This window comes from Calonectris borealis, chromosome 13, assembly GCF_964195595.1.
Source record: "Calonectris borealis chromosome 13, bCalBor7.hap1.2, whole genome shotgun sequence".
NCBI lineage: Eukaryota > Metazoa > Chordata > Aves > Procellariiformes > Procellariidae > Calonectris > Calonectris borealis.
The window spans coordinates 21,162,138-21,176,340 of record NC_134324.1 but is presented as its reverse complement, the minus strand read 5'-3'; the positions used below and the strand labels follow the sequence as shown (position 1 = coordinate 21,176,340).

At 41.6% G+C, this 14,203-nt stretch overlaps 1 protein-coding gene across 1 annotated transcript in view; it reads left to right on the top strand.

Annotated features, from left to right (window-relative positions):
* Positions 1 to 7,920: 7,920 nt before the first annotated feature.
* TRPC5 (transient receptor potential cation channel subfamily C member 5) overlaps positions 7,921 to 14,203 on the top strand; it is a 66,104-nt gene continuing 59,821 nt past the window's right edge. The window contains exon 1 of the mRNA XM_075161821.1: positions 7,921 to 8,298. Coding sequence (XP_075017922.1) covers positions 7,921 to 8,298 — 378 coding nt within the window. The remainder of the gene's footprint in view (positions 8,299 to 14,203) is intronic.

The following is a 14,203-nucleotide window of genomic DNA, read 5'->3' as shown; positions in this document are numbered from 1 at the left end:
AAACACTATACACGTGTGCATAGAACGAATTTACTGTTTGATAAATTCAGGCAAGCTCGGTATTAGCTTTGCTGTCATTTCCCAAGAAAGGGTGTTTGTTGTTTGAACTCACCTGCAGAGTATAAGGTTGAGCAGCCTCAAACCAGCTTGCTCACAGGCTGTAATGGATTCTGCTTTAAGCCCATGTATCTAGGCCTTGTCCAGATTAACATGAAATGCTGCAACTTCTTCTGTGCAACTAGAATGAAACTAATGAAGCTAATGAAGGTTATAACACAAACTAGGGGTTTCCTAATACCGTTTCCTTGGTGACTTTCACCCTTAAATGGCACCAGTACATCCTGTTCTTAAGGCAAAAGGCCTTAAGAGTCATGTGCGATGGAGGAGTAGGTAACAGAAATATGCTGAGCTGGGCCAGGCGAGTACAAATCTTTTTCCTCCATGGCAAAGCAGAGTCTCCCAGAGGAGTGTTTTCCCTGCACTGTTAAAACTCAGGGCATTACTCATTTGGATGAATTAAGCAGCCTGCCCACAAAATGTAGTGACTGTGTATCTACTGAAATGTTGTTACACTGTGTATTTTAAAATACAGCTAAAATATACTAAAATACACATTTAAGAAGTTTCCCATTGAGGAAAAACTAGCTTATTTATGTCACAGATGTACAAAACTTAAATGTCTGGACAACACCTTTTTGGAATACAGTTCTGCTGAAGAGAACATCAAGCTCAGCAGGTGGAGATGGAGGACAGAGAACCATTGGGGACAAAAGAGAGAAGAATAACTTTTCTGGGATGCTGCAGGTGATCATTGCCAGTAGTGAATCAGTGGTAGCCCACCCCCGCAGCTCCACGGAAAAAAAGCCTTTTGAGAACAGCCTGTGAAGCACCTGTCCCCAGCATTGTGAAGGACTCAAGTGCTGAAGCAGTAGGTTCCATAGAGAAACCTATCAAGAACGGAACAAAATTCATAGTTGGCTTCAAGAGGAAAGCAAGGAGTATCAAACGCCTCATCTTTTTAAATGGTTAGACTTATGATGTGAGTTCTTCTCTATGGTCAGGTCAATCCAGATGTGAAGAAGGGCTTGTGTGCTGGCAAACTTGTCAGTTTTGTTTCTAACTACAGCAGTTAGATATAACAAATGCAAAAATCTTTTCCTGCAAATTTTCCTTACTTACATCTGCAGATGAGTATAGTTATAATGAGACTTTCCACCTCTCCAAAATTAAATCTTCCTTTTCCATCCTGAATCCCAGCCTTGGCTACCAGCTAGCTGACTTTGATTCTGCAGAGATATGGTGAGGTGGAGCCTTGCATCTGCAAAACCCCCTGCAAAACCCATGGGATGTTTCAGGACTGTAGAGCTCAGCCTGACACCGAGACCAGTTTCATTGTGTTCTTCTCTCTAGGTTCTTCTGCTCTAGTCATCACTAGAGCATGGGAGAGCCCTTCAGTTCCTCACCAGACAACATGATTCACATCTGTTACATGCTGGCTTTTAGGCTCTCCCCATCAGTTTAAGCATATGTGGTGGAGTGTCATGATTTGTTATTTTCCTTTGAAATACAGCTGTGCTCCTCTGCTTGAGAAGGCAAGGTCAAACCAAGTGTCTTGCACGTGGAATGGAAAGTGGTGAATTTTGCAATGCTCCTTTCTTCCTGGGCAAGTTTGTGCTACAGAGTCATACTGGCTCTCAGTAAGGCTGTGTCCAGCAGAGAGAGCTTATTCATCTAGTAGAGAATTCAGCTGTGCCAAGATTTCCATCCTCCAGCATTAGGCGGCCTTGTAGATGTCCTGGACTGACATGATTGAGCACCCTAAAGCCAGAAGACTGAGAACTGAGTCTGATTCCTAAATTTTAGTTGGGACCGCTGATTGCTCAGAGAGGAACAGGTACTTTCTCAAGCCCAACAGTATCTCCAAGTGTACTACATACGCAGTATCTTTTGTAATGATATTTTTATATATACGTATATATATATGCACACCCATATGCGGTTGGCCATGACTCATCAATTGATTATGCAGCGGAAGAGAATTATACCAAAGAGTTGGCCTTTCCAAATCAAACATATATATCTTTGATAATTGTCACCCTCCCCAGGAAGTTAAGAATTGGAGCTGGGACTTGAGTCAAATTATGACATTTTGAGTTATTGGCAAAGAATTTTCTTTTGGCTTCTGTAAATTTATAATCTTAAGTTTGAGGTTGTCTTCTTTTACAAACACTTCTCAGATTAGAAGGTTACATGCAGTACCCCAGTGACTGTATGTATTCTTAACTACGCCTGAAGTGACGATGAGTGAAAAACGTTCTAAGAAGAATTTTTCTCTGCATCTTCTAAGGACATGTCCTCCAATGTGAATCATGAATGACTGCAGCCTTGCATTTTTATCACATACTTTATTAGTACTCTCCCTTTCACTCATTTTGGGCAGTGAAACTAGATTACTCATCTCCAATTTTATTAGCTGTCGGTTTCTCATTTTTGTGTTGTACTGCAACCCTGCAAGTTTTGGAAAGCACTTATTCCAGGGGAATTATATATCTTCTATAACTTATGAGCTGAATATAAACTTCCTGAGATCATGGGGCCTTTGCTAAAGGGAATTTACACAGTCATATACACCAGAAGGTCATTGCAATTTTATAATTTTAAAATACTTCTGAGGTTGTACATTTATTCAGTAGCGGCTCTTTTTGCATTTAAAAGCATCAGGACAAATTTCTACTTCTGACCAAAAAGAGGGTGAGCGCGATGCAGAGACATCATGAGAAGAAGTGAGACTTAGGGTTGCAATCTGGTTCCCACTGAACTCCATGGAAAAAGCAATTTTTTGGAACAAGAGGGTATCTTTGCAGAAGAAAAGGAATTGCAGAATGTTACAAAGTCAGTTTTATTTCCTCAAACTGTGGGAGGTATAAGCTCAGTCAGGCATTGTTAGTAAATAAGATCTAGAGCACTTAAAAGAAGGATCCAATCACAAATTCAATTGGTCCATTAACTACATGTAATATTATTTACCTAAGTGGCCCTTCTGGACTATTTCATAACTCAGGTTTATAACCTTTTTAAAAAAGATCAATATTACTGAGCACACAGCCTCTGAGCATGATGAAAGAGTCAGGCCGTTTTAGCAGTTACGGTCCATGATTTCCAGACCTGAAGTCCAGATTAGAAATGCAAAATGAGGAAAATACTCTCCCTGAAATATTAAAAAGAAAAAATACCCTTGGAGAGAAAGATGGAGGGAAGCAGTGAAGTAAGATATGTAAGAAATCAGTTCTTTTATTGGGCTGATACAACTAGAAAATACAAGCAGGCTTTCCAGCACATATCCCTTCTGCAGATATCTGAGAGAGAAGATGTAGTGACATTTAAAGCCACATGCACAGTTTTGCCAACATGTGTCAGAGTGAATCTCCAGTAGGAGGGAACAACCAACCGCTCTATTTGCAACTTGGCAGATGGGGTGTTTTGTTGTCTGCTCTAATGTGTGATGTGAGTTGGCTGCTCGTACTGAGTCCCATCAAGTGGGAAAGGTAGCTCTTGTCTGCTGATCACTATTTGATTTGCTCCTCGGGTAGTCAGATGCTCACATCAGCTGGGTGCGATGAGCTCCAACATCTAAATTCAATAGCCCTACAAGTCTCTGCTGCTTCCATTACACAGGGAGCTCAATGGTGCTTTTCCACCTCTTAATCAGCATCATAAAAAGTCAAATGATGATAAAAGCCAGGAAGGTCCTACATTATAATGGGCCCAGTGTCTACACGGATGTAAACCGGCACTGGCTCCCACCCTTTCAGTTACACTCATCCCATTTCATACAGGTCGTTCTGATTCCCGCGAGACAGTGGCATGTGGGAGTGTGTGGTGCGTGTAAAGTGGGAAATGAGGGATGGTTCAACTGCTAACAGATCCTAAAAAAATCTGTAGTGAAAACTCATGAAATTTTTAGTGGCAAAAGGCAGTGCTGCTGAGCGACCTTTGCCTGTCTGTCTTCATCAACCACGTCTCTAACTAATGGCTACTATTCAGCACTGCTCCCCTGCTCTTCTTTCTCCTTGCCCTATCCTCACTGCTTCTTACACATCACTCGGGCTGCCCCCCTGCCTTTTCCCGTGCTACCACACATCACTCTAAACTTTGTGCAATTTTCATGATGTTCTCTCTCCGACAAGAAACATTAGAAAGGAAAGCTAATTTTCATTCTTTCTGTTGTATCTTCCCCCTTGGTGCTGAAGCGATCTCTGGTTCACCTGGGCATGATACATCAGTGTGATGAACTGACCATTTGGTATCAAGTCGTGATTCAAGGTGGGAGACACGCAAGGGTGTTGAGGACAGTGCAGTGTCTGTAGAGAGTGCTGACTGTAGATTTCATACAGATGGTGACATGCATAAAGCCGCTTCTTAGTTTTCAGCAAAAGCTATTGTTTTCAGCCCTCGACTGAAGTAATACCATTCCCGTGTGATTGTAACATGTCCATCCCAAGAGTCCAGTCCAAAAACAGGCAGCAGGAGATCCCAACAAACCCACCTGAGGCAGCTGTGATGCCATTTCACTCTTCAGAGTGAAAAAAGTGTCCCTGTTGATGCACGGGGTAGATACATCTGAACTGAGTGTTGGAAGATGCAGACAAATTTTTGCAGGGATAGAAAAAACATTTTGTGTTATTAGACAAAGTAATGTGGCTGGAAACCTTCCTTCCCCAAACCAGACAAGCTGTTTCTGCCAGGTATGGCTGCTTTTCAGGGGCTAAAGCTCTCATTTCTGTGCCAGGCAACATAGAAGTGGTGTCAGGCTGAAATGGCTTGAAGATTTGGACTAGTAGTTCAGGGAAAAGGGTAACCCAACTGGAGAGAGATGATAGAGTCCAAACCGAGTGGTAAGTCCTCTTCTCCTTATCTTGTGTAGTTTGCTACGTGGTTCTCTTAGTTTTTCTACACCTGTTTGTGCTGCAGGTATCACCATTGCATTAGGCAGTCATTGGATATTGTCTGATGCCTCTGCAATCAGGCATAGACTGGAGAAAATTTTCCTTGCCCCAGATACTAACTCAAGTAGCAGAAAATACCTCTCTATGAAGAGAATTCATATGAAAAACATGTGTTTTCAGGCGCTCTGCACAGATTCCAAAATTTTAATGTGACTATGTTTCTATTTTTGCTACCTTTCAAGTACTTCATTGTTTCTTCTCTCTAGGCACCTACAAATTGCCTACCCCTTTTCTTACCTGTTAAGCAGGAGACAGTACCACTCTGGGAGAAACAAGTGGTCCAGGGTCTACCAGCATTGTCTGTTTCTTTCACCAAGAGATGCTGCCTCCAGGAGATTGGTGGTATTGGGAAGCGACAGCTAGAGAGCAGTGATCCTTGGGCTCATTCGTTCCATCCACATGTTTGACTGATGCTCTGTTAGCCAGTTTTGGAAGAGAAAGACATCAGGTGTGGAAGGTCCATCTGTAATTGTGCTGGATCTCGGGCCGAGGGGTGGCTCAACAGCTAAATGTTTTGCTGAAGTCTTCCATGTAATCCAGGCAGACATATATTTGTTGTGATACTGCATGCTATCATTTCCAAACCTAGTCAGCAGTGTGTGTTTGTTAGGCTATGCAGATGATGGCACAAGAAGGATTCAGGGCAAATAATTCATTTTGTGAGTCTTTCCTGTTTGGTTTTATTGCAGCTTCTTACGTGCCTGAAGTATTAAAAAAATGCTTTCTTGGACTGGGGTTGTACTGCGAGATGAGATCTCACTGAGACGTTAAGATAGCTGAAGTTTTCTTTTCTTTCTACAAAACTGTTGGAACAGAAAGGGATCCAATTCTGGCATGATGTTTCATAGGGTGACATTTGTTATAACTCATTGCAAATGTTACTCACCATCTACAAAACATTCAATTAAATTGAAGAGCAGTGAAAAATATCCAGTTCCACTTTAGCAGCTGCACTTGTCACCAGAATCCCTCAGGTTTTTTGGAGCCAACAGATTCCCCCCTGGAGACTTCCACACAATGGCTATTGTCCTCTGCCACCAGTCCCACCGGTTGGTGTTCCCTGCTCCTGTGAGCCAGATTGTCACACGAGGACAAAATTTCCCTTCCCATTTGGGCTTATTTTTACTGTTCCAAAGATCTCTTTGGTCCTGACTTGTTATCAGACCTGTTCTGCATCCTTTTGTGTCTTGTCAGTAATTCAGTGGGAATTGGCTGCACCCCGCAGGGATTACACTTTCAAAAATAAAATTTGAAAAATGACCTGTGATCCTTAGTCCTTTTGAAAATCAGTTGGTTATACATGTAGTTTATTGAGACTTCAAGCTCCTAAGTCACTTGAGATTGCCTCTTAGTTCTAAAAGCTTTAGTGGCATAACGTTTCCATAGAAAATAAGCCTATATATTTATGATGGTTTCTATTCAGATCATAGGTCTTTTTGCCTCTAACGCCTTTCTGTGTGTCTTCAGGTTGAAGCATATGTGCAGAGAGCTGTAACTTTGGAAATGTAACAAACAAAAACTTTTCTCGTAGGAAACCAGGATACTAAGAGAGCACATTTTTTGAGATGCCAAACTTCTTGTTACAGATCTCTGGCTCCCCAGGAAATTCGCAGATGTAACTTTGCTGTGTGCTACAACCACCCACTATTTTGCAGTGTCAGCTGGGCTGGAGCTCAGATCCACCCACTCCCGCCGCACCGGGCCCATTACACTGGAGCTGAAGGCAAAATGCAAATTGGCTCTGCTGAACACGCTTGCCTTATGGCATGCAGTGGGATGGTAAAAACAGAACCCATGGCATCTCACTCCGGTTCGGTACCTGAACCACAAGATCCTCCTTCTCATTATCTTTTATCAAAACCTCCTCTTTTCCCTGGATAGGGCACTAAAATGGAACAAAACTCTGACTAATTTGCTGCAGGAGACCATTGAGCTTTGGGCAAGGAGATGGAATAAGTTATCCAGTTAGTTATAGCTGCTGGTGTCCCCTGGTCCTGATTTGGTGTGGTTTATCAATGCCAAACAGAGGTAGATAAGCATAGCTCCTTTTTTCCTCAGGTGTGAATACCTGTCCAGCCCATGTTTCCTACGACTTCAGTCACCTGCTAGGCCGTGGGAAGGAACAGTAATTCATTCAGTTTGCTGCACTTGTTCCAGAGCAGGATTTACTTCTCATTTTCCTAGACCATAAACAACATCACTGCCTCTGGAGAGCAAGGGTGGTGGCTTTCTACATCAGCCTGTCTTTAGGTCCTATTTATAAATGAGGAGAGTGAGAAAATACGTTTAAAAACATGCAAGCTTTAAAAATAAAACTGTGACCTAGTCAAAGAGTAAACATTAGGGAAAAATAAAAACCTATTTTAAGAGATGGAAGCAGAGAAGCAGCAGCAAAAATAATCAAAATAAATCTTATTACTGTAAATAAGAGGGTGTAAATCAGCAGCTCCCATCACTGACAGTTCAGAGATGCAGAGGACCTGACTCAGCAGTGAAAAAGGAGGGAAGTAAAAAAAACATTGAGCTGGAAATAAAGCAAAGATGAGAAATCCACCTATTTGCACATGCGATAGATTATCCATAAACAACAAGATCATGCTTCTGACCAGATAAAAGAAATCAATGGCATAATTTAAACCAGATTTAAAAATATACTGAGTGTGCGTCATGCTGCATACCTCTTCTGAGCAGTAGTGTAACCTTTGTTTTTTCAGGTAGCCTTTTAATGTGGGTTTGCTCAGGGGGTGTTACAGTCACTGTGTTTAGAATAAAACAGCTTAAAAAGGGATCGGAAGCTTTTACCACGATGGACCTTTGGAAATTTGTCCCCTGTGAGGAACAGATAGGGGCTCGTCTGTTTTGTCACTTACACATGCTTCTTCTTCCCCCATAGATTGCCCGGTCACTATGAACAATGGCCCAGCTATACTACAAAAAGGTAAACTATTCACCATACAGAGACCGGATCCCATTACAGATCGTTCGAGCGGAGGCAGAGCTCTCAGCGGAGGAGAAGGCCTACCTCAGCGCTGTGGAGAAGGGGGACTATGCCAGTGTGAAACATGCCTTGCAAGAGGCAGAGATCTACTACAACATCAACATTAACTGTATGGATCCTCTTGGTCGCAGTGCCCTTTTAATAGCCATAGAGAATGAAAATCTGGAGATCATGGAGTTGCTTTTGAGCCACTGTGTGTATGTGGGAGATGCTCTGCTGTATGCAATACGGAAAGAGGTGGTTGGAGCTGTGGAGCTGCTGCTGAATTACAGGAAGCCGAGTGGTGAAAAACAGGTTAGTCGAGTGTTCCTATTCAGTTTTAAGCTATTATCCTGCATTAGGAAAGTGGTACTGCACAGAGAGGTGCAGTCCTAAATGCCGGTCCATTGCTTTAAATGCTCAGAGTAGATGTGGGCAGTCCTGTTTGGATGGTAACTTTCCAGTCTGAGCAAACATGTTCTGCCTGTCTTAAATACTCAGCATTTTCAATTTCACTCAGTGTTCTTTTTAGTCTTACAGTGTTTGTGAACATGCTGATTTATAGGTTGATTTATAGACGGGCACTTTGTAAAGGAATTTGGGGCTGTATGAAGTTATATTACAATCTATAAATATGAACTATTGCCATGCTGTTGTACTGATATTAAGTGGAATTGCTTTTCATAAGTAAATCCTGAAAACACACAAGCTTATAAATAACTGTAAGCAAGCAAACAGTCTGCTAGGTTTCAGTGCTTAGCCATAGCACAGACATATCATCTTGGTCTCCATCTCCAGAAAGCTCTAGTTCGGAAATGCTGAGGCCGTACATAACGTTACAGCATGAGCTAAGCTGCTATATATCTGAGCAATGAACAACTACGACTTGTAGGAAGGATCCTTAGCTGCAAAGCCATCAGTAAATTACATAAGGATCTTTGTGAAAAACGACAAAGTCTGAGTCCTGTCACTTTAAGTGTCACATATCACACTGTCCCTAACTTTTTTTTTTCCTTTTTTGCTTCTTTTCATTTGCAAGTACTGCTGCCAATAACTCAATAGTTCATATACATTACTGACCACTGACAATTTTTGCATGTTCACTGCTTAGAAAGGAACATTCAAAACTTGGATAATCCGTATATATCAAGCCTCATTTTGAAGTCTACTTGAACACATCCCTCTCTGTGTGAAAGAAGAAAATGATTAATACCAGTCAATCATAGAAGAAAATGTTTTCAATGGATAGGCCCCTTAGTACATAGTTTTTCAATAGTAATTTTATGTAGCCAAAGCAAATGATAAGGATCAACCCTGACAACATTCAAGAGTGCTCAGCTTAATATTTAGAAACAGCAGCATTCTGCATGCTGTAGCAATGTGATTCTAATGTGTGGTTTAAGCACTAGAGAGATGAAAAATCTCTTCTACCAGACGTAAAAAATTAAAACGTTAGTACTAGGTTTTAGTCTGCCAAAATGTAAGTAGCAAAATATGGACCATACATGGAGAATGAGCAATTTTTTTTCTTGGTCGTCTAGAAAGTTTGACCATCCTATAGGCCAACAGGACAGAAAGTAGAATAGAAGAAAAGTTTTTTTCAGTAGCATGAGGAGCTGCCAGTAATTATCGCAGGTTAATGACAAGTTTCTCCTGAAATGTCATGGAAAGCAAGTGATGGGTTTCACGTGGATTTGTCTATGATCTCTTGAACACCAAAACTAGTGCCCACTCAAATTCACAGCCTGGCTGGCATAACTGTACAGAGACAGAGATCCATGAAATAAGGTTTATTTATTGCAGCTGAAATTCAGCTCCAACGTCTCCAGTTCAGTGATACATTTCATAGTAGGTCTGTTTCATTTTTCTTTATTTCTATGCCAGCGTGCAGCTATCCTTCTGTAGCTAGGTTTGTATCTGCTGCGAAGTTTACAACGTGAAGGAGAACATGTGTGTGGGAGAAGAGATGCAGTGCCAGTTTCAGCTTTATTTACAAGGTTTGTTACAAGACCAGATTTCATCAGTATGTTTTAGACTAGTACTGGCTTGATGTAAGATCCTATGTACAAACTAGGATTAACTTCCCTGGCTGTGGTTCAGGCTCTTCCGTAGACTGCAGGAAATGTTTGCTGGCAGAGGGCTGCAGGACTGGACTTCCATTTCAGCAGTTTCACTGATTGTTCATGCAGTGATGGTAATTAACATTTATTCCATGTATAGTGATACAACATCAAATGGAAAGAAGTGCTTAGTTAAGCAAAGTTGGGACAAAGTTGGTTAGCTTGTCAAATCACAAAGCTAATATAGGAGGAGTTTCTGAACACAAGTTCCTGATGCTAATTCCACAGCAGTATCGATATACGTTCAGTAATTATCTTTGCTGGATCTTTTCTCAGAAAGTCCTTTGGGAATCCCATACCTAATTGCTTTCACAAAAAGCACCTAATAAATCAGATTAGCACAGCTTTGTCCTAATCAGATACTTGTATGTTCTAAAATATACAGAAAACCTGCTTTTTTGATTGAGCAGTAACAAAAATTCACACTTCATGGAACGGTTCTGTCTGGCTGAGAAATTTGTAAGATAGTGTCACAGCACTTCTTATATATAAGGTTTTGTATAATCTATTAATTAAATGTACACAATGTTCAGTTTGCCTGAACAAACCTGTGTGAAGGCAGCTCCTTGACTCACGTGTAGCAGCCTGTTTCCAGTTAGGGGCTGTCTGTCTTTGCTGCACTCCGGGCAAAGGTGCAGAAGAAGCATCTTCTGATTGTTCTCTCTTGAACGTTCAGTAAATCGCCTTCATTCATCTGAGTCTGGGGTCTGTGAAAACCTGTTAGCTCCCATTTTCCTGCTGTCTGCATCTGAGAGGTTATTATTTGACTCTATAGCAAAGTGTTGTTTCTCTAACTGCCAGGCATGAAGAGCTGTTCCTGTTTGCATCTATTCATGTCACCTCAGTTAATTGCTGTCTTTGCATCTCAAAAGCGGCTGAATAGCATCATTCAGCATAATCCATTTTATGGGCATGTATCTTTGCTCATTCCCACAACCTTATCATCGTACCACAGTCCTGACCGAAAATGTTACAGGTTGCATTACGCCAGCCTCTTGTGGGGTTACAGTGACTGTATCTCGTTAGCAAAAGATACACCCAAAACAAGGTAGAAAACCATGGCCCCTTACAGACTTGACCTGCAAAACTTAGAGTTTTGCTTACCAGCCACAGAGTCTCTAAAAGGTGATGTGTCCTGGGCACTCCATACCTGTCTCTTGAGAGCTGCCTGAGGGGAAGAGCTCTGCTTTTCCACTGTATGATGACCTTTCCAGCGAGCAGAAGTAAAAATACTTCCAAATATAAGAAGTGACCTTTGTTGTGTTCCTTATGCAAGAGAATCAGGGTCTCATTCATGATGTAAGGGACAGGGAGAAACGGATGAAGAGATTGGGCAGCAGAGATGCTTGTGTCGTGTTGTTAAGTGAACACAGGCAGTCATTATTCTGCAAACCTTTGCTAGACTGCTGTTTGAGCACCATTTACTGAAAATGCCATGACAATGGCAGGGGTAAGTCATAGCCAGTAACTATAACAACACGCTTCTCCCGCACTGCAGCCGTGCGTGTAAGGGGTGTCTCGGGAGAGGAAGAAATTACTCTGTTACATGTGGAGTGTATGAGAGCCAGGAGCATGAACCACCTCTCTCTAAGGGCTGCTACAAAGCACACGATAGATGAGTGTGCTGAACAGTGGTATGTTCCAGTAGATGTATTTCCTTTTAGGTTTACCTCCAAGCAAGGTTCACAGGCTATTTTAAGAACTTAACATTTATCCTCAAATCTGTTCTGCCCGGTCCTGACAACTTACAGCCACGGTTTTGTGTACTGCTCTGAGAGTCTCTTGATAGAGCTGGAGAGAAGACTTCACCAGTTAAAGCCAGAATAACTCTATGGCTAATTGAAAGATACTGTCACCTATGGGAAATTTTGGGTTCGGTGAGAGAGGTCATCATGGTGCAAGCATCTTTCTTTTGCTACCATGGGAAGACCACAGAGGTGTGCTGGTATGCTTCACTCCCAACGAAGAGTAAAGCCCAGGCTTTAAGGACCCATTCTCTTTTTCAGATCAGAGCTAACCTCTCCTCAGATACGCCACACCATGCTCTGAGGTGCGCTCTCACTTTTTTTTTTATTGTCAATGTGCAAGTGTGGTCCAGAGTGCGATGGAAGGTGCCTGTGTGCAGAGCGTGCGGTACTGCAGGCTGCGACAGCCCTGCCCACCCACCACAGCGTAGGTGGGAGCTTTGCTGACCTCAGCAGGACGTCTGGACCTGGCACAGCACTAAGAGCTGAATTCTCAGGGAAATAAAGGAAAATTCAATCATCTACTCAAAATAGATTAAGTAACAAAAGAGCTTTTCTAGTTCTGTGATTTTTACAAGTTCACTTGTTATTTCCAAATGTTACATAATTTACTCCAATTAGTCCTCCGAGCTTTTTTTTTTAAACCATCGTTCGCTTTGGCGGTCACTTTGTATTGCTGATTGGTCACTTAAATTGTAGGATAATTTGTTTTTCCCCAAATAGATGACAGACTTTTGGAAAGAAAGCAGCCTATTCATGAATATTAAGGGGAACCACAAAACAAACCAGTATTTATGGAACCTGGAGGGTATGCAAGTGTTGCTTTTCCTGCGGAGATTTGTATTCAGTGAACATGTATTCTCCAGGAAATAAAAGTGAGCCTTTTGGCTGGTGCTTTGATAGTTATTGTTTGCTTTTCAGGACAGTGAAGAGGCTGATACTGTACTGCATAGTGGCAGAAGAGTAGTATAAGTGCACTGCAGACTGCTTGGCATGGCAATGCATACTCAGGTCTTCCACACGATGAGTGTCATGTTATTTAAATAAATAAGATGACAAACCACTGAATAATTATCAGAAAGAGTGGGGCTAGCTTAGAAATAGCAAAGATCAGCACATGCAGATGCAGTATTGACTTTGGTCCAGGCTTATTGAGTCAGGAGGCTCATCTCTTTTGGGGAGGAATGTTAAACCGCAAAGTTGTCTGTGCACAGGACAGGTGTAATATGTACAATGGCAAAACAAGACTTTTTGTACTATTCTATAGGTACACATCAAAAACAGAGATCTGGCTGGGGTCCCATGAGGTTGGAATTAACAGGGAACTTGAAATTACTACTTCTATTTTTTTGATGCAGTACTACCGTAGGAGCAAGGGAATGTATATATGAAGCCTGTTGAACAAATTCTCTTTTCCAGTAAAATCTTCTGTCTCCCAACCTATTCGATCTTTTTTTTCCTAAAAGTCGTATCAGAATTTTTTTTTACTATACAAACATCAATACAGTGGGTTATGTTTTCAGCCAGGCTGGAGTCTGCACTTAAAATATGTCTGAAAATTCACATTTTCCTACATACTTGATTCACTTTCAATTTATCATTAGTAATAGTTGTATTTCCAGACATTTTGAAGCCTACTGAAATCAGTTCAAATTTTCCCTTTGACGCCAGATGAGGTCTTCAGGAGCTTTTTCTTAATAGCCTCTTGTGTGAATTCTGTGAAGTGGTCCCGGTTCTCCACTAAACATGCATCACAGCTTGCAGGGTAGCGCACTCAGTTTGCACAGATCTCACATCATTTTTTGCCGTGCTACACTCGATGTGTTTGCAGCGCACCAGACATGGTCTGTGCTGACTGCTGAGCCCTCCTTCCGTTCTTTAAGAAGCTGTAATCAGTCATCTGAATTACTACACGTTCATGGTGTAGCCATAAGCACCTTTACGGGTAGCTGTTTTCTTCACAACAATCAGAGCTGACATCAAATGTTTACATAAGGATGATACTAGCATCTCTCTGGTATCTGCCAAAATTAGCAATTTGCTCATGGCAGATGGCTCCAAATTAATCTGGTTCACAGATGGGACTACAAATGCGATTCCTCAATAATGAGAATAAAAAGAAAAGGGATCTCAGGATTTATGACTGTGATTCAGTTTGTTTCAACGGTCCAAAGGCCTTCTGAATCAATGAGATCTCAACAGATACCTATCCATATGTCTTCCAAAAGAAGGAGCTTTACAGAAATAAACCCTGGAAGAATATGGTTGTGAAGAGGAAACTGTAGAGAATAAAAGGCAAGTTTTCAGTCTTAGTTGCTAATCCTCAGATACCTGCTGGTGGAAGGTTGCTGCACT